The 27,150-nt window shown below is 40.7% G+C and overlaps 1 protein-coding gene across 2 annotated transcripts in view; it reads right to left on the bottom strand.

The window, feature by feature from the left end:
- The window catches only part of FNDC3B (fibronectin type III domain containing 3B), a 181,880-nt gene that overhangs the window by 71,148 nt on the left and 83,582 nt on the right, over positions 1–27,150 (bottom strand). For both annotated transcript variants that reach the window (XM_086843403.1, XM_086843404.1), the window contains exons 4-6: positions 18,226–18,302; positions 10,625–10,868; positions 9,396–9,680 (exon numbers count right to left, since the gene is read on the bottom strand). In XM_086843403.1, coding sequence (XP_086699529.1) covers positions 9,396–9,680; positions 10,625–10,868; positions 18,226–18,302 — 606 coding nt within the window. The remainder of the gene's footprint in view (positions 1–9,395; positions 9,681–10,624; positions 10,869–18,225; positions 18,303–27,150) is intronic.

Here is a 27,150-nt window from a genome sequence, read left to right on the forward strand (position 1 = left end):
TTCAATTTCAAAGGAAAAAACATTTGGGTTTGTTTTTTTATTTTAATACAACCATTCCAAATCCTGGTGCTACAAAGGCAAAGATTTTTCCTGAAGCCTGCATTGGGATTTTTCAATGGCAAGCCAGTGAGGGGCTGCAGTTACAACATTCTTTGAATGAACACTAACCTAAACTCTTCTGTTACCAATGTAAATTACTGACCTATTTTTCCAGATTAAACGTATGATACAATGTAATTGCAATGAGTGGTAGAGGAATCACAACAATCGCAGAAAACAAACAATTTTTCTCTTTCAACTGAGCCCAGGCACCACAGCTCAGAGATGGGGGAAAGGCAAAGAGCTTTCCCTCCCTTCTTTGAATCAACCCAAACACCTACAGATTGACAGCAGAACAGAAATAAATTATCTCCTTCATGACAGATGACAATCAACTGACTCAAGCAATCCCAGCCCAAATTGTTTTGCAGTCGTGTCTGAAGGATGAACTATGACTGTATGAGGTAGAAGGATATTAAATGGAACATTTAATAAAGACTGGGGGCTAAATTTCTAAAATGCAGAAGTCAAAAAGGCTGATGTAATCTTATCTGTGCCCTCTCATGCCTGAGATGGGAAGAATGAGCTCAAGAATGTTTTAAAAACCCTCATCTATAATGTCTGTACCAACTTCCTACTTGTGAGCAGAAAGAAGTGCATGGACAATTAGCAGTCCTGTATGGGATGAGGGCAAAATGTGATCTTGGATATTGGCACAACCAGTTTCACCACTAAGAAGCCTTCCAAATATTTAAAATATTTCACAGAAATATCCACCTGATTTCTGCTTGATGGGAAGGATTCAACAAAGCTACAGGAATTTCAGCTCATTCTGGATTTCATTGCCAAGATGAAATTCAGGCACAAGTCACATGAATCACAGTAAATCAAAGCAGCTGCTTCTAAGCACTGCTCCTTAGAGGGGGAAAAATAAAAAAACAAGAAAAAAAAAAACCAACACAAAAACCAAACTCAAGCTTCAGGACAAAATCTTTTATAACAAACCTTGGAGAAAATTGAAATGGCTGCTTCATTTTAAAACAGTGTTTATCCTTTCTGTTAACTGCAACACTCAAAGCATCACCCTGCATTATGATTCTTTCTCCCCTTAAAAGCAAATACACTGAAGGTCACAAAAACTTTAGAAATCAAATTCCACCCTTCCTCAGAAAAGGAAGAATAACCTATGGGGTTTGAAGCACAGCCTAAGGGAGTTGAGTAAACAAATCCCATTAACTTCAGGGGGACATGAAATTTCATTTCACCACCTTTGCAAATCCAGCTGGAAATACAGATGGACACTGTTCAGAACATCTGGCTATACAAATAAATGTTGTTCATTAAATCATTAGACTTAAACCCGTTTTATTTTTTATGGTCTGGAGGGAGGAAATGTTCTACCTCTTCCCTATAAATTCCCTCTCTTTTGGCTCAATGTCCCACATATTGCCAAATAAGGGAAACACGGTTCCCTTCCTTTGTCGGTGGTCCATGTTATCTCCTCCTAACTGCTGAGGATACACTGCTTATCTTGCTCTGAAGCACTGAGATCTTGGTGTAACTCTTCTCCCCATCACAGGCATTTAATCAGTGAGCATTTAAGCAGGATAAAAATGCACTCTGTATGATTTATTTTTTTTTCTGTTGGGTGTGTATCCATAAATTATGTAAACTCCTAGGAAAAAGGTTCATATTTCAGTCTTCTGGATTTGACTGTCCATTGCAGCAGAAGCTGCAAATTCTTAAGATAATATGAAGATCCTCTGGGGGAAGAGGTTGTGCCTTACGTCATTTAGCACTGACTTCCTGATAAATGATGGAGCAGACAGCTTATCCAGCTCGCCCTGCCAAGGAGATCCTGCTGGCAAAATGAGGCAAGGCAGGAATAAAGCAGATGAGAATAAAAATATGAGAGCCTGCAGAAACTGATCAGGACTGGGAAAAACAGCTTTGAGGTAAAACACCAGCTGCCAAATGGGTTTCTAAGTCCTATTAAGGTCAAACACGAGCCCTGGAGCCAGACTCCCCCACTCTTTACCAGATATGCCCTGCATGTTCCTTGGTGGACTTTGAGCTGTGTTTCCTGTAGTTAGCACACTTAGGAAGATTAGGGAGCTTCTACTGAGATTTAGTTTGTCATGGATGCTGTGATGAGACTGAAAAATGTAACCAGAACTGTGGTGACCCCTTGTGTCCCACGGATGGCTCAGAGCCATGGATGCCCAGAACACCAATTCTCAAAGCACCTCATAACCACACTGCATCATTTGTATCCACACTGCCCTGTTCTCTCTGCATTTTCAGGCACAAAAGATTTGAACAAAACCAAGTTTGAGACATTTCCAGTCATCTTTAAAAACAGCTGACACTGAAGATGGGAGAATATTGTGCAATTAAATTATTAAGTGCTCCCACTTAGCTGATGAAGAGAATCTCTTATCTACAACTTCTGGTGCCCAAGTTATGAAGCTGGTTCTTTAGTCTCTCAAGGTAAGTGTATAAAAATAGAGTGTATCTCCTCTCTCCCTGCATCAGCCCTTCCCAGCTTGTAGAACTCCATGCTAACAAAGCAGTGTAGTGTGAGAGAAGGTGGGACTGCCATGGCATTCAAGGCTTCCTACAAACTTTGGGTTTGTTCCTGCAGCATGGACACAGCAAGAGAATACCTCCCTGTTTGTCACAGGTCACATGCTGACATGATTTCGCAGGCTTGCAAATTCCTGGAAATTATCTGCACACAGGCAACTTCGGGGAAAGAGCTGGTCAAGATGTCTGAGAAGAAAGTACCCACAGGCAGCTGAAAGCAAAACACTGCTGGGTTTGGAACTGGGCAAAGCTATGGCAGAGGCAGGGAGTGCACTAGGCATGGACTTGCTTTCCAGCACCATTTGTGATATTCAGCCTTTACCTTCCTCCATCAAAGCCCCCACGATGTAAGTTAAGCTTCAAGGCAGAAGAGGAAACAGATTTGTTTCTCTCCCTCAACGGAGTGCATTTCAGTGATGCTGGATAAACATTTCAGCCATTCTTTTTGCTGAAGAAAAGTAACAAATTAAGCCTGATCTAGATAAATTCTTGCAGGTACACAGACTAACAGGAACTTGGGAATGTACTCTACCTGAACCCTGCAATGTGTTTCTAATACAGCCATCAGTCTATATAAAGCTCAGTTAAGTGGTTACTTTATATGACTATTAGGCAAAAATATAATTTGGTGAGAATCTGTGTGGCCCAGCTAATGGAGTTCAAGCTGGTAGACAAAGGTGTATATGACACTTAAAACCACTTTGTTTACTGCCCAAATGAGCAATTTTCAGGCTATTATTTTAGAGAAAATACCAAATATAGAGACTGTTGAAGGAGCAGGCATGTTTCCAAACAGAAACAAACAAAAGCAGAAGCTCAGTCATTATGTGGGAGATAAGGTCAAGGCACGAGAATATCACACTGGAAATTCTGGGTGTTGCAAATGAACACAGGTTTCTCAAGTTCAGACTGTGCCCTAATTAATGCATCCTATTTCCTCTCATGTATTAAAACTTACAGGAAAACAGCACAGAGCACACAAAACCTATTTCTAATGAGATATAAGTCTGAAGAATTCAGACAAGTAGTATTAATGGCTAAAACTATTAAAAAATGCAGTAGGAACAGTAACACCATTTAGATTTCATGTATGATGCTGATCTGTGCTCTCAGGATTCAACGCCTCTGGTTCCAGTAAATGCTATGTTTCTTGTTGCATTATTTAGTATAATACTAAAATTCACTTAACCTGACAGACGTATTTTACTCTTGCATGGTTTTTTTCCCAGTGTTATTAATAAAATCACTATGTCAGTTTTGACAGGTTGTTTTCAGGAGACAATCTTACTGAAACTCCTTATTTTATAGAAGCAAATACATTTAGAGATACCAGAGAAGTTGCATTGAACATAGGGGTATTTTATATGGCACCAGAAAAAAACATTTTGTCTGCAGAACATTTCTACATTAGTATAACAAATGTCTATTAGCATGTACCAAACCATCAGTTCCTGGCTAAAAGAAGATAAAATTTACATGTATTGTCTGTGTTCCTCAGCCTCTTTGCTTACATGGACCAAAAGTGATGAAACTACTCTTTTAAGCTTTTAAATCCATAGGATATACAGGCACAGATAAATGTATGACTCAATAACCAAAATGGATTCAGAACCAAAATAGAAAAGAATTGACAGGATCTAGAATGAGTAAGAAGAGGAACTTCGCCTGGTTCCTGTCTGCACTGAATCACAGCTACAATTTCCCTTTAATTCACAGGCTCTGGATTAAAACAACAACTTGATACAGTTAAACAAAAATAGAAAAAAACCCCACGTTTTTCCTAAGTATATTTAAATGTTACGTGGAAGACTCAGAGAGAACAGGATGGGGCTGTACCAAGAACACCTCAGCTCTGGTTTTTCACACATCATCCACTCTGCATCACTTACTAGCAGCTTGCAGAGCACATCCCACCCCACTCAGGAATACCTGAGCATACTTCTTCACCTCAGAACTTCTGCTTTCCCAAGTTAAATACTTATTTTAAAATGTTTTCGAATTAAAACCACCATCATCGGTAAGTTCTCTTGCCAAGCCCATTTTCTGTGCATTCCCAATGCATGCCCCTCAAAGAAACAAGCACACAGATCTTCTCAAATGAGGACAGAAACTTCTTTAGGAACACTTTCACAAAAGCACACACCTCCCTGCCCAGGCTGGGTCTGTTTGTTCTGGCTCCCAGCTCCGGCACAGGACGCACGCAACAACCCATTGCCTGCTCCTCACTTTTACCCATTTGAAGTGGTTTAGTTTTGGCTGTCTTAAGCTCTTCAAACTTCAATAAGGATTTTACAAAAAAATAAAAAAAAAATAGGAAGATTTTATCGCATTTGAGGAGAGGAAAAAAAAGTTGTTTTATAAGGAAATAGGCAAAAGCATTGTCAGAATGCTCCAAAGCACTTATGTTCCCACAGTACTTGCAGCCACACACACTTCTTGAACTACCAGATCACTGCATGACCAAGAAGGGAGCCACTGAGTGCATGAGAAGGAAGTGACTCAGACTGAAATTCATAAAGGACAGCATGAATGGGACAGGATTTCCTCTTACAGCTCTTTTTACATGGCAAGGCTCTTTTACAAAAAAAAAAAAAACCAACAAAAAACAACCCAATCCACAAGAAACCCAACCCTGCTCCCTCCTCTGCCATTCAGTTTTTAAAACAGCTCTGTGGAAAAGCTCCAATATGGATTTTAAATCAGAATCCCAGTATCATAACTCCAAGCCTTCCACCTGTACAAGACACAATCCATCATCCTACCAGAAACACTCAGAAGAATTACTACATTTTCAGTCAATTATAAGCAGTTTCCTTTTGTTTTTGCCTTAAAACAGCCTATTTCCAACATAACTAGAAATCTTTATTTACAAGTGCACCGCCCAACACAGCAGTCCATGGAAAAGTCAGAACTGCACTTATATCCCCACTCTGAAACCATGAATTTCCTTGTAAAAAGAGGATGTTGCTGTTATAGAACCATCCTGGGATAAGGGTGCATTATAGAAGAACCAACTTATTTTTAATGTACCATGATGCTGTACAGAGCAGAGGTGCACAGGCTGGATCCACAACTGGAGAGGTGACTGAACAGAAGTACTCCAGAGTAATTTACTTAATTTCAGTACTGATCACATTCAGAATTGATGACCTATAACCCATTTCTTCTACCAGTGGTGAAGCACATTTTTGGGGAACGTTTCCTTCTTTTAATATTGGAATGAAGCTGGAAGTTATTGACACATGGCAGAATTTTCCTTGAGCACTTACTCAAATTTCACAGGCATAATACATGAAATGAGAATAGATTTGGATGGAAAAGTACATTTTAAAGTTAAATATCACACACAGTGAAATTTTTAGGGAAAAGGGTCAAGTTGTCCTTGCATTGTACCCTGGACATTCTCTTCAATATTATTCACATGATCACAGAATGGTTTGGGTTGGACCTTAAAGATTCTCTCATTTCCCCCCTGCCCCTGTGCAGAGACACCTTCACTTGCCCAGGCTGCTCCCAGCCCCATCCAACCTGGCCTTGGACACTCCCAGGGATGGGGCAGCCACAGCTCCTCTGGGAATCCTGTGCCAGAGCCTCACCACCATCACAGGGAAGAATTCCTTCCTAATATCCCATCTAACCCTGTCCTCACTCAGTTTAAAGCCATTCCTTCTGTTCTGTCACTCCATGCCCCTGTTAAAAGCCCCTCTCCTCTCTCTTGTAACCTCTTTAGGGGCTCTAAGGTCTCCAGGCTCATCCCTCTCAGTCTGTATTGACCAGGAAGGTGTCCCAGCCCCTTTACTGCTCCTGCAGCACTACAATAACCTCAGCCACAGAACAGTGGGTGTGTTAGGAAGGAGCAACACACCCCTCAGAGAAATCACTGCCAAGAAACAAGGAGCAGGACATGCATCAGCTTAAGCACAGGGGCAGCAGATCCAAGAAGAGAAACTCCCATCCCCCCCAGTCACAAATATCCCTGTGTGGATCATCTTTCCCTGCTGATTAAAGCAGACACTCCAATTGCCTCTCTGAGCATCAGCTCAGGAGCAGCTGGCACTGCTGGGAGAGGTGTCCCTGGTGAGCTCCCACCCACGCTTCCAGCTCCCAAACTGTGCTCCAGGCAGCCCAATCCCCAAGGCCAGCAATCGCTGCCAGGCTGCAGCGCTGTGTACCGACACAGGCTGTTCTGCAGAGCTGAGGCTGTGCGAGCGCCTGCTCCAGCTGTGTCCGGGGCTCCTAAAGCCCCCTTCCCTGCCAGCAGCTGCATCCTGGGATTGCTCCATCATCCAAACACCCAAAAGAAGCCAGTTCCACTGCAGGAGCACACACACCCCGAAGCCAGATAGGAAATGATAGGCTATCGACCATACCATGTATCCAGTTTTAAAATTCACACAAAGCCCTCAGCTCCAGCTCTCCTTCACCTTACTCCAAGTTTTACTGCAAATTCATACATTCCTATTTCCCTCCTGAAGAGTTTTTTTGGTTAAGTGGTTTTCTAAATAAAGACTTCTCCACAAGTTTTATACATATATATATACACATTCTTATATATTTATGTATCTAAAAATAGGTTTTCCAGGCTATTCTGCAATTTTGGAAGCAGCCACACAGCACCATAAAGTTTTTAACTATCAGCAGGCTTGAACACACATCCACAAAATCTGTAAGTTTAGACCCCTTTGCTACTTGTTGTTTCTGACAAATGAATTTTTTCTGGCTATTCCAAAACCTGTCATCAGCATAAATCAAATTAGCAACTGTGCTCAGACTGCTGTTAACTCTCACCCTAATTACCTCTATGGCCAGGTTAGTCAGGTACTCATCAATAAATCCCCAAATAATTAAAGAAGAAACAAAGAAGGTAAGTATAAAATGACAGATACGATTAGAAGCTTGTAAATATCAAGTGGGAACTTATTTTAGGGAGTTGCTTGATGAGAGCCTTTAAGAAACCTCTGTGACCTTTCTGCAGAAGTTTACATGGAAGTTTACATGTATGACTATAACAATACACTGATGTCAAAAACCTCACATTTGAGTCCACAGTATATTTTTTTTTATTATTTTTACTATGAAAAATATTCTCCTGTTCCTGTTTTGGCCATGGACGTGGGGCAGAGCAGTTGATGCAACTCCAGGGCTGCCACTTCTGGGTGCAGATACAGAACCTAATTTTAAAAGGCAGGAGTGTGGGACAAGGGATGCTTATTTGCACAGCCTTCTATTAGGGACTTTTCCACAGCTGGGGGAGGGCTCCATCCCTTGCTGTTCCCAGTCTGAAGGCACTCTGGGTGACAAGATTGGATGTGCTAGAGCCTTGACTCCACTGATTTTCTTGGCATTTTAAAAGCGCTCATGCTCTTTAGATGCAGCACAGCAGACCAGGCCAAGGCAACGAATTAGACAAACACAAGGGCTGCAGGAAACTCTAAGACAAGATGCTTTAAAATGATTTCTAGATTATTTCAGAAGTGATCTGCTGGACTGACTCAATACCCACTGAACTGATACTGCAAGGCAATACTCTAAAGCAGATCTTTCACACACGTGCCTCAAACACCTCACGTATTCCACCTCAAATAAACACTTAAACATAAATAAGAATACTAAAATTTGCATAAGCTGATTGGCAAGAAATAGCTACGAAGTCTAATGCAGTGATTCATTTTCTTGGATTACAGCATTCCCAAATACAGCTCCTTGCTAATTCTAAAGACCCTGAAGCACATCTGCAAATCCTCATTCCTTACTATGCCAGCAGCACTTTTTCCCCCTTCTTTGGCTATTGACACAGCTAATTTTCATAACTATTTCTTTCAGTTATGTCTCACATGTAAAAGTACAGAGCCATATAAATACACACTCTATAGATAGGTAATGGAAAACCTATGTTTTACACATAAATTTACTCAAGATATTTCAGTGTGTGCTACATTATGAATATCTTGGACATACTACTTTGGTTACTACATCAAAGTTTGTTCAGGAAGCTGCTGCTGTAGCAGTCAGCAAAGAGACAAGCAGAGAGGAGAAAGGCAGGTAGGTACAAGGGATTAAAACAAGTTACTAAACTCAATTTAGGTAGAACTGGCTGTGTGCAGAATGGCTTATGATAAAGGAGACTTGTTTACTGTAAAGCATTGGATTGCTCATCTAAAGTTTGAAATTTTTAAATGACACGTCTCTGAAAATGCTCAAGAAAATTATTTCAAAAGTAGCCAGATGTATTTGACCACTATTTCCACTGCCTAACACTAAGAAATTTCTTCTCAGTTTCATTTTCAACTAATCTTACTTTCACTGAACTTTCACATAAAAAAAACTCCTGGTTTTTCAGTCATCACCTCTAAACTTTCTAATAATTTTACCAGGTTAAGCTAGGATATGCAAAATAGTGGTTCCTAGCAGTCAGACTTTAGTTATAGCTTAATTGTCCATGAAGATTTTTGTGACGTGCCAAGATGCCTCTCCGAAAAGCAAAATAAAATCAAGACCTCGCCCATAAAATGCATTTCTGCTTCCAACAGATAGAAAGAGAACGATGCTGCATCGACCAAGGGAGCAGTCACGAAAGATGGGGAGGCACAGGGTTCACCTTACAAAACAAATACAGCCCAGCAAGCCCAGCATTCATATTTAAGTTCACACCGTATTAACGCGTGGGTGGGAGTGTTTCTTGGCACAGCCACTGGATCCATACAGAGGAGGTCACAAGCCGGAAAGGTGCAATAAAAAGGAATTAAAAATAAATAAAACCCTTGTTTTACCATGTGGGTCTTGTTCATTTGACTTTGGGCTGCTCCTTGCTCTGCGCTCCGGTTTCTTCAGGGCCGGGGCTCCCCCGCCGCCGCTGCTGGCCCCGTTGTGGCTCTTGGCATAACCATTGTACACCGTGGTGCAGCTGCCTATATGGCTCTTGTAGATGGAGGAAGGAGGGCTGTTCAGGCGGTTCTGGCGGTCAATCTGCCTGTCTTTGAGTTTTTTGTGCTGTGGTTTGCTGTACTGATCTTCCCTGGTGATGTAGCTGGACATCCCATATAGTGGTATGATTTCTGAAATGGAACAGTTCACCCGCGTTAACTCGGAATAACAAATCACCGAGGTTTGTTTGGGGTTATTTTTCCCCAGAAAACCAAATTCCTGGACATATCCAAATGAAATTACTCCAGCTGTTCCTGGAGATTTTTAAAAGAAAACCCTTTTTTGCAATTATTTTGTATTAACTGTGCTCCTTTGGTAACAGAATTTTACTTTGGATAAGTGTGTAAAATACTGCTATTTGGATGATGTTTTTCCCCTCCTTTTCAGTACTTATGTTTCAGGGACACAGATTTCAAGCAAAAATCCAGACAGAACTGATCTTTTGGAAAAAGCCTTCAGAAGTTCAGAGCAATTTAGCATTTTCTTCCTCAGGGGCTGACTGGACAGAACAAGCTGAGATGTGCTGGTTTCAAGCTGCCAACCCTAGATTACATGCAATTTAATTTCCCACTATAAATAGACTTTACAATCGTGTCAGCTGTGCTGCCTAAGGAGAGAAGTGCAACACAAAGTAGAAGCTTTGGAAATTAAAACTACCTAAAAAAAAGTTTAACCATTATCATAAATATCATTTACACTCTTCAGATACACTTCATTAAATACAATCCCTGCTTCTCCCTCCAAGGATGACTCTTTCTTAACCTAAGGCAGGTCAGCTTGAAGGAATTATAGTATTTCCTGATTTTTTCTATAATTCAATCCTCCTCCTTGTGCTTCACTTTGAGTGTGAATCTTGAATATACCATGCCCAAAATAGTCTTTTCTTTGTTGGCAAAATAAAAATGGATACTCTGGGTAGCTACAGCCCCCCCATGTCAGGTTATTAAAGGAGGCTCCATCCATGTAAGAAAGGCACTCTCTAAGTTCTCCATTCCTACTCTTGGTTCCCCCAGCCCTTAAACCTTGCTGAACACAGGTGTGAAAGGCCATTTCCAGCCCCTTCCTCCCAGCTCACCTTGCTCTCCATATATTGTTGGGGGAAGATGATGCTGTGGGAAGAACTGTGGTGGCATGTCCCCAGGTCCAGTGACAGGAGGGTAAAACGCTGTGTGGGAGTTGTGGATGAAATGGGGATGGTGTGCCAGGTAGGGGGGGAGGTGATGGGTTGGCGAGATGGCCGAGGGGTAGCTGGGAGGGAAACACTCCGGAGACTGCGGCGTCACCACCACCCTCCGCACGCCCGTGCTGTCTTCTATCACCTGCAGGGAAAGGAGCACGTCAGGCACCATCAGAAACAGGCACACCTCTAAAACAGCATTGTTTACAGCTTGTCCTCCCACTGGGAAACAGCTGGGCCTCGGGTTTAGCTTCATGAATAAACACAATTCTAAAATTAATATCAGCAGAAATAACCACGGTGGTGATGTGGCTTTTCCTGGAGACTCAGATATCCACACTAATCACTGGGAGCTGTACTGCTGCTAGTGATAACTATGTGGGTTAAGGGACAGAATAAATAACCTGCATTTAGGGAGGAAAACAATTGAAAAAGAAACACAAAGCACCAAAATAAACGTACTCATAGGGACTGACCTTATATTCTGCCCATAAAATTTCTACCACGGATTTTGACAGCGCCCTGAGAACAGAGTTAGTAACACTTTGGAAAGCAGCTGGCACTTCTCTTATGCAGAGGATGAACACAGACATGTACTCTGCAGGAACCTGCTGTGCTGGCCTACATTTGCAAAGGAGCTGCTCTGTTTGTAGCAGGTAGGTTTGTAGCTCAGGACAAATCATAGGGCAGAGGGTTTGTTTCTGTTACAGAGCTGGTCTATACATCCACACAAATCAGCTCTGGGATATGCATAACTTGGCCCCTAACGCCATAGTCAAAGCATGTAAAAACAGATGTAGGAAGGTGGAAATGTGCTTAGGCTGAAAAATGGTTTTCAGGCTATAATTTTTCCAGAGTTGTATTTCTGGAGAACAGTCAACCAGCCAAATTTCAATCCAGACTTAGGAACCAAGCTTTTCTTGAAGCTCATTCAAAAAATTTCTGCCATTTCTTAAACTAAAAAAATACAACCAATGTAAGAACAATTACTATCCCTTTGACTCTGTATGCTGGTATGCATGAGGCAGAAAAGCATGAAGGAAGCCTACTTTAATTTCATACAACAAACAGGTTGTTAAAAACCCCATTTTCTCTGAACTGACTGATGGCACACAGATGGAGCAGCATCTGTGACGAGAATGTTGTATGAGATAAGTGACCCTGCACCAAAGGCACCTGCTGCAAGATGCTGCCACTCTCAGCTGATCACCACACCATCAGCTGGAGCTGTCCACCCCCCAGCAGCACCAGCAGAAGAGACTCTGCTGTGGATTGCCCACACTCCAGTGGCTCTCATCACATCCCAGTGTCTTTACCTTAAACCACAAAAAAAAAAAAACCCAAAAAAAGTGTATCCTGGAGCAGAGGAATGGCACAGTGGCTGTTTGTGCCACACAGGACCAGCCCTGCCCAGGGGCAGTGCCCACAGCCCTGAGCAGAACTGCTCCAGCAAACAGCTCCTGCCTCAGGCATCAGCTGAGCAAGGTATCACAACAGGAGAAAACTCATCCAGGAGCAGCTGCTGACCCAATTCCTGCCCCAGGCCACGTGTGCCCTCAGGTTATGCACATTTACGCCTGTTAGCTACGGGATGTGACCACCGACACACAATTTCTGTGGCTTGGCTGGCCTCTACAGAAGACAATTTTCTATAGAAAGTTTATTCATTCACTTGTAACATTTCACATTAAAAATGCGTTGCTTGCTGAGTAACCATTACAGTAATTGTTTGGCTTAACATACTTGATTCTACCCTCAAAATTTATGACTTCCACTAGCAATTTGTCAGCTGCCAGCTTTAAATTTCAAAGACTTTACAGAGTCCTCAAAAGACAGCTGAATCTCAGAGATTTAGACTATCACATCCTTTCAATTGCTGCATTTTCAGGCTTCCCAATTCTGCTCCACAGCATCTCTTATCCTGCTGCCAGGTCTCAAACCTGCACTCTGAAACCTGGAAAAGAGGGAAATCCTTTTCTGATTAGCACACATTTGGAAAACAGAACTACTTATCTAGGACTGTGCACAGAAATGTTGAATTTAACTCCCAGACTCGGATTATGCTGTAACTTAATTGAGAGAGCAAGTTCCTACATCCTGATGTGAGAGGTTTTCATCGTGGCTTTAACTAGTCCAAGCCTCCAAGCCACCTCCAAGCTCTTATCTCTGCATCTAGACCAGCTACATGTGCCTTTTGTGCTCTCTGGTGAAAGATGACTATATTAAGGAACAGATTTAGACAGAAAGCTTGTACACTGAGCAGCACATAATGTAAACCATATTTAAAATTATTAGGATTCAGCTTCCTGAACTATCATCTATAAAGCAGGAAGGAAAGCTCAGAGTCCTGTCAAAGACCTTTCTGATGAAATTACCCTGCTAGATGAAGCTATAAAATATCAACAGGACTGACAGAAGCCAAATATGAGGGGATAGAACAGCAAATTTCAGTTGGGAGGAATCTACAACCACCAACTAGTCCAACTCGAAGAATGAGCCAGCCTTCCAAATTACTTTAGTTGAAAAGCCAAGACACTAATATCTTTTATTTGTTTCCTCCCAGGCCATGAATGCAGACAGCATTATTGTTATTCTGTGTGCATACATTACAAATGAACACAAAAACACAGGGGACCTTGCAAAACCCACTTTATTTCCCAATCCTACAGGGCATTTTCTCTCTAAACTAGGAATTATTGATATAAGTGTACATTTCTGAAGCAGTACATTCAATCTTTAAATACACTATTCTGTCCTTAACAAATCAAAGTTGGTAATCTGATTAATGTGTTTTATGCATTAGGTAGCTACAAAGACTGGAGATATCCCTTGATCTGTAAAACCTGCAGTGAGTAGATTGTAGTAGTGCCATTCTGGGAGACAACACTCAGTTCATCAAAGATAGATAAAATCAGAATTGATCCATTCATGAATAGAAAACATAACTTAGCAGAGAGGTTCAACTTTGCTATTTTAAGAAGAAATCTGCAATTCTTTGCATCTGCTTAAAACCATTTGTCACAAAGATCCTAAGTTCATCTGGAAACACTGCTAAACTGTCTCCACTTCATTGCCAAGAATCAACAAAATACTAATCCTTGTTGAGGTCTCTAGATGCAACTGGAATATTAAAAGTAATTACTATTACTAATTTTAGCACTTTATATTGCAAGAAAACAAATATCTCTTGTCATTTGGCACCTAGAGATAAACTTTCATTATTTTGTGGGATTTCTTTCAAACAGTTAGTAGATAAATTGTCTTTTGCTGGTATTTTTTGTGCTTGCTGGTGTAAGTGGCATGCCACCTCAATAACAATACTATTATAGCATAGTTCTGTGTGGGTTTTTTCCCATATTTTAGGGAGCTTAATTGCTATGTGAGGTAGGTGATGATCTTTCAGGGCAGTCTGGGTTAACATTACTCATAGACAATAAAACTGCCTCCCCCATTGGTTGCCACATTTTGGGAATGCCATTTTAAATGTTATTTGTTTTCCAGTGCAGATATCACTGTAGTAACTAGAGATAATTCACATATTCAAAGTACATCACACTGCTCCATGTTGTCTCATTTTTCTCCACTGAAATTTAGTATTATACTCTAAGGAAAAAGGCACAGCAATTGTGCACAGGTAAGTTGTACCTGTATTTTTTGAGTCCCAGTTAAAAAAATAACCACCTTCATTCTGTAACATGCCTTTATGAGTTTATATAGCAATATGCAAGTAATTTCCATTAACTTTCAAAAAAAAACCCCAAACAACCCTTATTTCGCCTAAATTTAATGTGCTAGATTCAGCAAAGACATCTGGAGCTCAGCCACTGGGTGGACCACAACCAGTACTTTGTGAATTTCATAAACTAATTTGAAACTTCATTCATCTGTACCCAAAAGCAGTACAGAATGAGCTCATCCACAAGGCACTTGGATGTCAACATTTTATTTATTCATTTAATTTCTTAAAGATGCCAATCCGAGTTCACGCCAGTCACGGCAAGTTTGCATCACTATCTTTAGAATCCATCAGTATTAAATCAAACACAAAATTAAATCTATGCCTTCAGTGTGGAAAATAGACAGATAAATATCTAGAATGCTGGCAAGCATGTTGGGGTACTTTAAATCTACAATGGTACAGTTCTTCAGGACTAGGGCCCATGAACTCAAAAGGATCATCACTTCATGGCTTGCTCCATATGAGATCTGCACAACCTTCCTTGTGTTCAAAGCTTTAATGAGGATCACCCTTCTTAAAGGATGCCTCAATTGACTGCAGTCTACAGAACACCTAGACCAGCTCTGTGAGCAGAAAGCCACACAAAAAGGAGATTTTCAGCAAAACCTGATGCTAGCCAAACATGCTTTTGGAGAGGAACACCTCTCTTAGGGGAGAGAACGTACCCAGGACAAAAATCCTGATTTTCAAAGATGGGATAAATTTTCTACCATTTTAAATGTCATTTAAAGACATTGCTCTTTCCAGAAGTTATGCTTTAGTTCTGTCAAATGCCATGTGCTTGGTGTAGGAATATTGAACTGCAGGACCACGGCACAAATTGAACATTTCAGCCCATAGACGATCAATGGCCAAAGAAGGTTTTTCAACACATGTGCACCTCATGGTCCAACCAGTAAATTTGTCCTTTAGTCTTAAAATATCTGTGGCAGAGAGCTCATATTAACAAACCTGTAAATAAAATCAAAAGTGGAGTTTCATGCCAAATTTTTATGTCCAACTTAGAGGCAAGTAACTTCTCAAATTCAAGTTGAATTGCTCCAGATTTATTTCAGAGAGAGCAGTCCTAAGCCAGTAGCACTAAACAAACAAGTTAATGATCCTGCTTTTTGATATTTTCATTTTTCTAGCTCTCCTGATCAGAATACTTCAAGCCTTCCTCCTCTCCTACCAGACATACACTGAAAAGCAGGAAGCACAACTCATGAGGGTGTCCCCAAATTTAATACCTTAGCCTTCAAATCCTTAATCTCACTTAAAAGTTGCAGATAAAGAAGCTGACATCACACACATTTAATGCAGATTTCTCTGCCACGTCACCTTCCACAACCAACTTTTACAGGAGAGATATTGTCCACCAAGAGCACAGTAAGGAACTTCTCTTGTCTATATTTAACCAACCCTTAGCCCACTAAGAATTGCAGGGACATGAACCCTGATCTGATAGCTCATATCTGCCAGAGGTGCACAGAGGTTTGTCTGCTGAAAAGATAATGCAAAATATTGGCTCTTCAAAGAGCTGGATTTTTGAGAGCAAAACCATAGCATCAAAGATTTGAACTGGTGGTGTGTATTTGTTTTCTGCTATTTTCCTGGATCATTTCCTGCCCTGGCTAAGCCTCATCATTGGGAACATCTCCTTCACATCAACAAACCCAGCTTCTAGTCACAATTATTAACATGGTCCTTGAAGTGTAGAAACTGAGTCTGTGTTTGTGCTGCTTCCAGTGGGGCTGACCTTGCAGGGCTCCCATCCTCCTGCCAATTGTTCCGAAGAGGTGATGAAGCACCACGTTAATCCCGGGTTGCAACCATTCAATAACTCATGTAATATTCAGGGCTAACACAGGCTTGGCATAACAAAATGGAAATAAGATTTCATGCCCTTTTATAATAGGCACTGTTGCTTCTCTGCAGGGGTATTGCTTTCTGCCTGACTCCTAGATTTACACTTTGGGGAGAAATCAAACCAAAAATCAAGTCTATTTTGATTCATATCCCAGAGTGCATTAATTTGCTTTATGGCCTTTCCCTTGCCATGTTAAATTTAAGTTGTGTTCTAATTGTTTATCATAAAAGACTGGGTTTAACTATGAAGCAACAGACAAAAGCAAGAGCAAATAAGGCAGAGACATTTATTATAACAAAGAGCTAATTTCATTACTACAGACTTTCAACTACTATTTAATATGAAGCAGTCTGAAAGACAAGAGGCTCACTCACCACAGAACAGAACAGACATTCCGCTGCAGAAAAGTGCCGAACACAGAGTTTCCCCCTAAAACTTTACAACATATTTCCAGCTCTTTGGAAAAACTGCTTCAGAGAAGGGTTTTTGGTTGGATTTTTTCTGGTTAAGAAACTACTTAAAGGCTTCTTTAGTGGAATTATTACGGTGCCCCACAAAAAGCTTTACAGAAGAACTGGGCTCAGAGATACAGCTGGAAGACTTTCATCCCTCTGGTTAGGAAAGGATTCCAGTTATACCAAACCATTTATCTCAGCACAGAGGTAGAGAGGTATAAACATCATTTTAATATTAAAAAGGTGTTAAAGTTATTTCAGTGGAAGAATAAATCTTCAGATAAACCTTTGCATGATATGGGCCAGTTTATTAAATTAGGTGAGCCCATGAGGAGCATTAAGCAGCAAAAGCTGTCTCAAAACTCCAACCAGTCCCCTTGGGAAGACTGAGGAGCAGAAGGACCACCCTGACATCCTACCCTCTCTCCTAGGCTGGCTAACAAATTTCTTCTTACTTGAAGCATGTTTTCTCTCTGTTCAGAAGTCAAAATACCACAGAGTGATTGCAGTATTTTGTGGGATTTAAGTATGACGCCATCCACAATTTTTCAGAATTACACAAGCTCACATGTTTCCTGGGGAGGAGAAGAGACTCCAGGACATCATCTATTTTCTGCTTAACAAGACGCCAAGCTGTATCTATCAAAAGTTCTTATGATATTCATAAGGATATCTGAAATACTTTGTGTACTTTTAAGGAAGCTTTCGGTCCAGGTCTCAATGAAAATGGTAAAATTACTTGATTTATTGTATTGTTCACAGCTGTTATGCCTTATATCAATCTTTTGGTTTGGTTTGTTCCTTACCTCAGAAAGAGTCTAAGCTTTGCAGAAGATGGAAGGAACACACTGGTAATCTGGGGTTATTTACACAGAAGAGCAGTAGCTGTTCAAGAGTTCCAAAACCTAACAGCTTTGTGAACCTTTTCCATTTTTTCCATAAATAGATAGTTAAACCACATTTATTCTTGAAAACACACCAAAACCCTCAGCTCTTGGTATGCTGTAGAATTTCTGCTGGAAAGATACTGAGGATCAATAGCATATTTCACAGCTACAGTGGCTCCTTCTCTCACTTCCATGGTCTCCTACCCCTTCAGACTGCCACACAAGGACTTGAGGAATTACCCAGCATCAAGGACTTCTCCCCTGATCACAAACAATGCAAGTTGCATTTATAGGCTCAGTCTGTGTGCAGAGCTTTTGCTGGTGCTCAAACCCCAAATCTATTACAAATACCAGGATGTGAAGGTGCACATCCCTGCTCACTTGTGCAAATGTGGCCATACTATCAGTACAGAGCACAAGCATGAAAATGTGCATTACCATTTTCATTAAAACCCCTAAATTAAACTTCAACCAAGTAGATTTCTCTATCTGGATCAATGCTTTTGCTTTCACATTTTAAAATTTTTATTATTTTAATAATAGAAATTTTAATTCCTCAAGAGGCATACCTGTGAGATATAACCAGGAGGCACATGAATAGGGGGAATGGATCCATTAGGTGACATCATGGGAACCTCTGCTGGTCCTAATAAAAAGAGAGTAATAAGATATCAGTTTTTTAAAAAAATAGCATAATTGCTTAGAAAAGGTTAAAAATAGCTTTATTTTTGAAGCCTGCAATAACAAAATGAGCAGCTCCACTAATTTCTGGTATATGGAAAATGCCTTGTGCCATCATTCTGAGAATAAGATCGTTGTTCAATGACTTTACCATATATTCTGCTGAAATAATATTTTCATCATAAAACAGCTAGAACACAGACTTTATATTACCCACTGATCAACTTATACAGCATTAAGCAGTAACACAATATGTCCTTTAGCAGCCCACAATTCCTATACTGAACTCTGGTTAAGTTATTCTTGTCGAAGGCATAGGAGCAGGGAACAAAGCAGAAACTGTGCAGCCTGGAATTAGGCAGCTTCCAAGGAAAGCGTCCAATTGTAGCAAAAAAAAAAAAAGTCACATATGTGAAAAACTATCTATCTATTTAAGAATGCACAAAGACCAAATTCATTATCTCAGCTATTCAGACTAACCTTGGAATGTGGTTATACAAGCAAGAAGCTTATGGTTTCCACTCTGAAATCCAGCTCTGAACATGCAAGTTCCATTTTGAGGCACTGAGTACAAGTACAACAAAGCAAGTGCCATAACCACTGTGCTTCTGGAAATGGAGCCTCACAGCTAAAAGAAAGTGTCTAGATAAAATGGAAATAGTTCTCTCAACTGCTCATTGATTCACCCATTAACTTTGGGAACATCACATGGAGCAGCCAGTAAAACAAACCCCCCAAACATCAGACAGATGTTTGCAATCAGAGTTTGCTACTTGGAAAAGATAAATTAATTTCATTCCTTCCTTCTTACATATTAAAATCTAACACTGAACTGTTAATTAGCCCATTTGCCCCCATGGTCAAGCTCTTGAGAGGTGCTCAGCAGGAATCTGCTCTTGTCACTGCAAACTGAATTTCAGCTTTGACTGACAACACAAAAGATAACACCATCACCTTCTCTGATGGAGAAGCCATCCCACATCTCCAAACCATATCACATTCTAGGGAAGGAAGCTGAACACTAAAACATACAAAGCACTTCAGGCACAGATGGGATGCAATGGCCTGTGGGAGTGACTGCTCCTAAAACTTAAACTAATCTAATGAAATCTCCAACAACAAACTGAGTCACAGTCTGCTATCTGATATCAGCAAAACCAGTCCACATTAAATTAGCAGTCATTCCCTAGCCATCTGCATTTTTATACTCCTGCTGCTTCTGGTATAATCAGCAGAACTTCCCACCTCCCAAAATCCAAGTTACACACAGGAATCCATCTGAGTTATTTTTACCTCCTCTTATCTCGGTTTGTTTTCTCTATCCAGTTATTTACAGTCTAACCAGCCCCTGCAGCTTTTACTACTCACATCTAGATTTGAAATACAGCAAACCATCATCAAGTGTATAAGGCAAATGGGAACTCTGAAGCTTAAATATTTTGGATCTGGTTTTGCTGGACTTCATACTTTCCTACACTTAACTATAAGGGGAATTTTACCTACAGTACAAGCCCAGTCAGGAAAAAAAAAAAGCTAATACTTATTATTCAGTTCATATGGATTTCTCTCTTACCCTATGGCCCTCATAACAATATTTGTCTCCCCAGACAGCCAACAATTTTAGTGTCAATGGAAAAACTTCAGGCTGAACAGTAAGTGATTATTGGGAAGGAGCTGCCATGTAAATGGCTTTATTTAAATCCATCAAAAATATGAAGTGACAATTGCTTCAGAACAGAAATATTGTTTGAAAAAAAAGTGCCTTTCCAATCAAAAAAAAATCTCCACAAACTTCTTTTGAGTTTTTTATTTCTCTCTGAATCCACTTTGGTCTGTACACACTGCCAAGTTTTGCTCCACAGTAAGCTGGGCAGTACATAAAAGGTAAAGGCTGATATTGTGAACGTGTAATGATGCTTTTCTCAGGATTTAATCCACACTGGATTATCAAGAGCTGTTCAGTTTTTCAGGACAGAACATGCTTGAAAATCTGTAAAATGAATAGTTAACAGTTATGTGGCACATTCCTTGTCAATGATTTCTCCAACTCAAACAACTGCAAGAAAAACTGTAGATATAAACTAAAAAATCCCGAGTTCACCATTTAAATAGACAATAATTTAAATATTGCACATAAATGTTGCTCAGTAGAATGAAGCATTATGCATAAACTCTTTCAGCCCTTCAACAAAACTTCTTGTAATTGTATTGGCCAGTTGTTCTAAAAAATAGCTACTCTGACTCGGAAATAAACTCAAAAATGGAACAGTTTTGGAGTTTCTACACAGAGAGCAGACATACACAACAAACAAGCAGCGTTTTTCTCAGCATGCTTCATATCTGCCCTTCCAAACCTTGTGCCAACTGCTCATATGGAGTAGTGATCTACTTGCAGGAAGAAATCAAACTCCCACACTGATACTGTTGACTATAACACTTCCACTCCAATAAAAAAGAAAAGAAGTAATATTGTGTTTTATCATCAAAACGTGCACCGTGCAAGATGAGTCTTAACCTTGCATATGACCCACAAACTGTTAAAGTCATTTGGATAACAGGTTTTGAAAGACTGACAGCCTGGTGATTTGCAGCTAGATTCTGTTTCCACTGCTTTGATTTCAGGGTTAGCCAAATGACTTTAGCACACATTATTGCATTCCTCTCATCAACAGTATCAAAACAACTTCAAGTGGTAATAAAATAAAGACCCCCGCCTCCACAGCTCAATGAGTCCCAGCAATTATTAAAGATTCTTATTGTTGTCCAACCAATATGGTTAACACTGAAACAAAACTCTACCTTTTGTTTAGCTTGAGTTTTGGTTGGTTGGTTTGGGGGTTGTTTGTTTGGGGGATTTTTATAGTATTTTTTTATTATTTCTAAAAAAGCAGAACATTAGAGGAGGATGTTCCTCAGCTGCTTGTATTCCCAAGATGGAGCTAAGTACTGTATACTCTCAGGAATCACAGCTTTGCAAGTTTAAAGAAGCTTGTGGCTCAATACAAAGTTTACCCTAAATGAGAAAACGTCTGTCCATTCTATCAGAGATGCTGCACACTGAAGTGAGCTCGCTGGAGCACTTTTCAAACCTGTTAAGAAAATGCAGATTGGCTGCTGAGTTCCTAATGAAACTGAGCCAGCAGCACTTGGCCACCTCTGCTGATAAAGCCAGTGGCCAAATTCCACCCCGAGCTCCTTTCCCGGGAACACAACACATCTCTGGCTCCTGGAGGGCTGCCCTGTCCAAAATGCAGGTGCAAGGAAATTATTCCCCCTCCTCTGAAAGAAAAGCTGGAACCACCAGGCTGGAGGCACCAATGTCCACCTCACCAGGCAGGAGACAGACCCCACTTGTCCCCTGCTGGCAGAGCACAGTTTTCCTATTTCTAACACATTAATATTTAACAGAATAAAACTTTGAATAAGTAAAAGAAGCAACTCAGTCTCACATAGTGGCAGAACTAATTAACACCTTGACACCCCAGTCTCAGCCTTTCCTCCTCTTCCCAATCACCTGCTCCCTTGTCCTACCCTGTCACCCTTCTGATGACATTAAAGCTGAATATTTTAACCATTTCAGATAGCCAATAAGGTTTTGTAAATCTACTGCCTTTTTAAAAAAACACCTGCATGCTCAATCTAGCAAAAATGACAATCATTCTTTTCCTTCTTGTGCCATGTTTTATTGGGTGATTTTACTGCACATCAAAACAGGGCTCCCTTCCACCTCTTGTCTCCCACTTGCCCAGCCAGAGGATGCTCCTGTCAAGCAGAGATTGACAGTTCTTCTGGTCATTTTTATTCCTTCTGGAATAATGTCACAATGTACTTGAGAAACTTCTGTCCCAAGATTTTCAAGGCTAATTATAGCCTGGGTTGAAACCCATGACACTTTCAAAATTCTTGTACAAAACCAGTTTTGGAATAAGTATGCACTTTTTTTCCTGTTCCCTAGTGACCTTTAATGCATGCATTAAAGATCATTTTAATCAATTTTCTTGCTGTAAATTATAGAAGTCAGAATCTGGCATTTCAGTTCCTCAAGCTACAGCAACTTCTTCCCTATTTCCTTCCTTCCACAGGGCAAAAAGTCATTTTAGCACACCATTTTCATGAATGCTTAGAGAGTGTTGCTTTTCTTTATTATGTCCCCTGTATAATATTTTTCACATCCAGCTCCAGCACATGGGCATGTTTTACACAGTTTCTAGTGACTGTTTTGCAACTACCAAACTACCAGGTTTTGTTATTAAGTTCCCATTCTGAGAGCAGTTACTGGAAATTTCCTGAAGTTCAGGAATTTCTCAGCCTGTTTCCAGCAAACACATACCAATTTACCATTTCACACCACCATACTCTCACTAGCAGAGAAACAACATGAAATCTAGTGATTTTGCAATTTGAGTTTCAAAGTTAAGAATCTTGTACATTTTAATAACAAGAACTTACTGAACTAGTTAAGGAAGAATTAAATTCAGGGAGGTAAATGCATTAAATTTTATGAAGTTTAACAGTTAAAATTAACCCATGGAAAAATATTCTGCATCTCCCTGATCCACAACAAAACTGGTATCACATCTTTCACATGCAACGCTTCTCAGGAAGTAAATCTATGGAGCAAGAGGTGTGACGGAACGAAAAGGAGAGATAATTAAAGGGCAAATTGGTCTGCTTTGCTAAAACAAATGACCCAGGGCTTGCTGACCTTGGCTGGGACCCAAGGGTTTGCATTTTCACATGGATGAGCAGCTGTTCCGGAACAATTTCCTCAATGAAACAAGCACAAACAGGCTCCCTGTCAGGCACACGTGTCTTCTCCCTCCACTTGGTTATTCTCAAAGCAGCTTACGAACTAAACAAGGTGATGACAAGAAAAAAAAAACCACCCTTCCAGAAGATCCTTCCATTCATCTTCTTCCCTCCACAGCAGAACTGTGGAGAGCATTTTTCCCAGCCTTTTGGCCACAGCCTAGAACTCTTTGCTAGCACCAAGAAAACATGAGCATATCAGAGGATTTTGTAAAAACCTTCAAACCAGGATGTAAAGAGCTCTCACATACCAGTATCACCACAATTTTGAACCACACTCTTTCCTAGACAAGAGCTAATTCAGCCCCTAACTTACCTCTGCTCACATACACAGTACAAGGCAGAGTCAACTCCCAGGTGTCTATTCAAGTTCCTAGGTCTTAAATCTGCTGCTGATCAAGACCTAAATACTTTGTCCTTAGAGCAGTGTGAATTTGTAGATTAAAGCAGCTCCACATTAGAGAGAAAAGGAGCAGCTTTAACAATATTAAGTGCTTGAAGGGTTGACAGCTATAAAAAAAAATACCTTTGGAGAAATCTGAAATGGCAGAAAAAAGTCCCACTCGTGCTGCATTCAACCTGCCAATGGCAGGGTTGTGAAAGGTGCTGTAATAAAGTTACCTGTGCTTTGATAAAGAAAGTGTCCAGCACTTGGTCATCCCCATGGCACCATCTCATGCCTGAGATAGGCAGGAGGCAGAGTTTTATCCTGCTTATCCCTACAGCTGCCACATGCCCATTCACATTCTGGCACCTCGACTGCTTATCTTCTATTCATATCACAGCTAAGTAGTATGAAGTGATTCCTTCACCTTTGAAAAGTGCAAAAACATTACCAAAACCCTCAAGTTTAACAGAAATTGCTCCATGAATCTCAAATTATCTTGGATCCTGCAATAAATGACTATTTAAATGGAAAGGGAACAGCTAAAAGGAAAAAAACAGAAGAAAAAGAGAAGAAAAAAATCAGCTTGAGAAATCCTGCAGGTGTATGGTTTAACCAGCGAGCACAGTCACCTCTGCACGTGCTAACACAGGGTTTGACAGTGGAGATTGAAGCACTTTTGATGTAGGTAACATGCACTTCTTGAACTCCTTGTGACTTCTATGACCACTCCATGTTTTTTCTAAATCCCCAGACAACAAATATAACAGTTCTTTACTCACTCTCACAATTGTGAGTTGATTGTCCATTTGCCGTAAATATAATTCAAAATAAGATGCCAAACAAACAATGCCAAAAAAAAATAAGATGCAAGTTATAAAAAAAACACACTGGTGCCTTGGAGTTTCAGTACATGATCATTATTAAGACCAAACTGGAAACCCCAAACGCTCAAATGACACGTTCAGCCCTTGGACTCTGCAGCCACAGACCCGACAGGACCGGCCACGCTCCAGTCTGGGTTTGACTGATGCTTTCAACATGTGCAGACAAACTCACTCAACCAAACATCCAATCAAACTGCTCAGAAATCCGTGCCAAACGCATCCAGCTGACAGTTCCTGCAGCATTTTCTGGCTTATTTACACGACAGCACCTTTGCTGTTTACACTGGAGCCTCTTGAAAGCCGTTTGCGTTCCGGCGTTTGCTGCTTGACCTGCTGCACGCAGCGGGAGGCTCCAGCACGCCCAACCTGGAGTTAAACAACACCACCCCACACTTTCATGTCAGAACCACAAGATTCCTACTCAGCAGCGTGCTGGTTTGCAGTGTGTGTCTCCCAGATGTTGTATTCTGGTTTGGAGCATATTCTAGAAATAATGCAGTAACCTGTAAAAACAGGAAATTAACTAAAAGCTATGGGTTGCCCCGAACATGCCCTGTCCAAAACTACCACAGTCCTACAGCAGTCACACAGCAGCACTATCTCAGCCGAATTCTGAGAGGAAGTCAGGTTAAATGCTCACTCCTGTCCACCACAGAACTATGAATTAGTAACTTTTCAATCATCAAAAGTTTGTTGTTTCAAACATGAAGTGGTTTGAATTTGGAGAGACTCCAGAAATTTGGATCCTGAGAGCATAGAGCTGTCCCGCTCCTCACCTGCCATCCTGCACCTTGGTTTTGGGTTCACCACACTTCACTAATTTAACAAGCAGAGAAAGGTCCAGACAAGATCAACAGGCTGTTTAACAGCCTGGAACATCCTCTCTTGGTGCACCTAAAGCTTCTCCTCCTGCCGTGGGGCTGGAAGGAAAGGGAAAAGCACCTGGGGACAAGGACCCGGTCCCAGAGCATACAGCTACCCCACCCCAGCGACAAAGTATCAGTGACCACACTCTGCAGTGATGACATTTAAATTTGCACATTATGAGAACCTTGGACAATCTAAAGCTCACTTAAGTCTTTCAAAAAGGTTGGACAAGTAAACTTGTTCAGCCACAGAGAATGGAGCTGGACATGGGGGATTCTTCAGATCTCTTGCTGTTCCTTCAGCATTCCCAGGTGAGTTTTGTTTCTTTTTTAACTAGACCCATATATCTTTCACTCTAGAGTTTCAATTTACAGGCAACGTTTTGGAGTGGAACACTTTTTGTTGTTGTTTCGAACAGAAATGGAGTATTTTCCTGTCCTAATCTGAACAAACAAGTCAGTCTTTTGCTAAAATAAACCCTTTCTGATGGTTGGCTCACCAGTCGCTACTGCAAAAACACTTGCAAAGAGTATGTTGCAATACTTCAAGCATTGAAAATAAGCATATTCCCATGGCAATTCACCAGATGGGCTACAGATTGTAAATCATAAATGTCTAGACTGAAACACAAGAGACAAACATCTGTCTAAAATCAGTTGACTTGAATGGCAAATACTGTTAAATAAATTAGGACTACTTTGGAAACAAAGAGAACAACCAACTACTTGAAAACATCTGAAATTAATCCATTAGCACACAAGCCACAACACAATAACCTGAAACTGGAGAGACATTCATTTCGTGAGGAATATTAGCCCAAGATATGACATCCTGACATCTGAGGCAGGAGCACAAAAGCGTTTCTGTGACCCAGCACCACGTTACCCCACGAGGACTCACGAATCCATCCCCAGAACATCTGGCTGGAGCACGGTTGTTATTCCCCTCGCTTCACCAGTGAAACTGTGGGACAGAGTAATGAAATGCCTGATGCAGGGTCACACAGGAAGTTTGTGGGAACGTAACTGGACACAAACCCAGAATAGGATTTAGGTCATAAAGCAATACTTAAGCCTGACTATCACTTCTGACTGCAAAAAAATTGTAGGGTATTGCAGAAAAAGTCTCTGTTTTGGAGAAAAAAGTAAGTCTTCCTCATAGCTATCTTCTTTTCCCTTAGTACAACCTTTTGTTTTATGACAGAAATATGCCAGAATGTCCATGGATGAACAGAGAGAACGGCACTACCAAGAAATGTGAGAGAGAAGACACTCTGCACAGAAAACTGAGCCTGGCCCCTGCATGAGGCTGCAAGAGAGAAAAGAAGACCACAAAGCTGAATTCAGAAATGGGGAAAACCCATCAAGCATCTACTGCCAAGCCACACAAATGGTGGGAGATCTCTGTCAGCATCAGGCTTCACTTTAGCATTAAAAAAAAAAAAATCTCATTTATAAAGTTTTTACACTGCTAAAGTTATGAACTGCTAAAGGAGGATTAGGACCCTCCAGATCAGCTTCCCACCAGACCTATATAACCAGTGGACTAACTTTTAACCAGAACTCAGTTGCAAAGGAAACAGATGTCCTGAGAATTATTTTACTTCAGTACCAGTTATCAACAGCATTTCCATTTGCACACAGTATGACACTATTCACCTGAATGACAAACAAACCATGAGAACATCACTAAAAATGTTATTTTTCCCTTTTCAATTTTGAGACAGCTCTTCAACACATTCTAGTGATATAAATGGTTTTTGGGGAGTGTGTGTGCATGTGTCAGCTTTCAGCCACATTTATAAAAGGGCACTCACTTGCAGAAAGTTCTGTTCTCTGCAACAGGTTTATACAAATACTGAACAA

The sequence above is a fragment of the Cyanistes caeruleus genome, chromosome 10 (assembly GCF_971803275.1).
Source record: "Cyanistes caeruleus chromosome 10, bCyaCae1.hap1.1, whole genome shotgun sequence".
NCBI classification, from domain to species: domain Eukaryota; kingdom Metazoa; phylum Chordata; class Aves; order Passeriformes; family Paridae; genus Cyanistes; species Cyanistes caeruleus.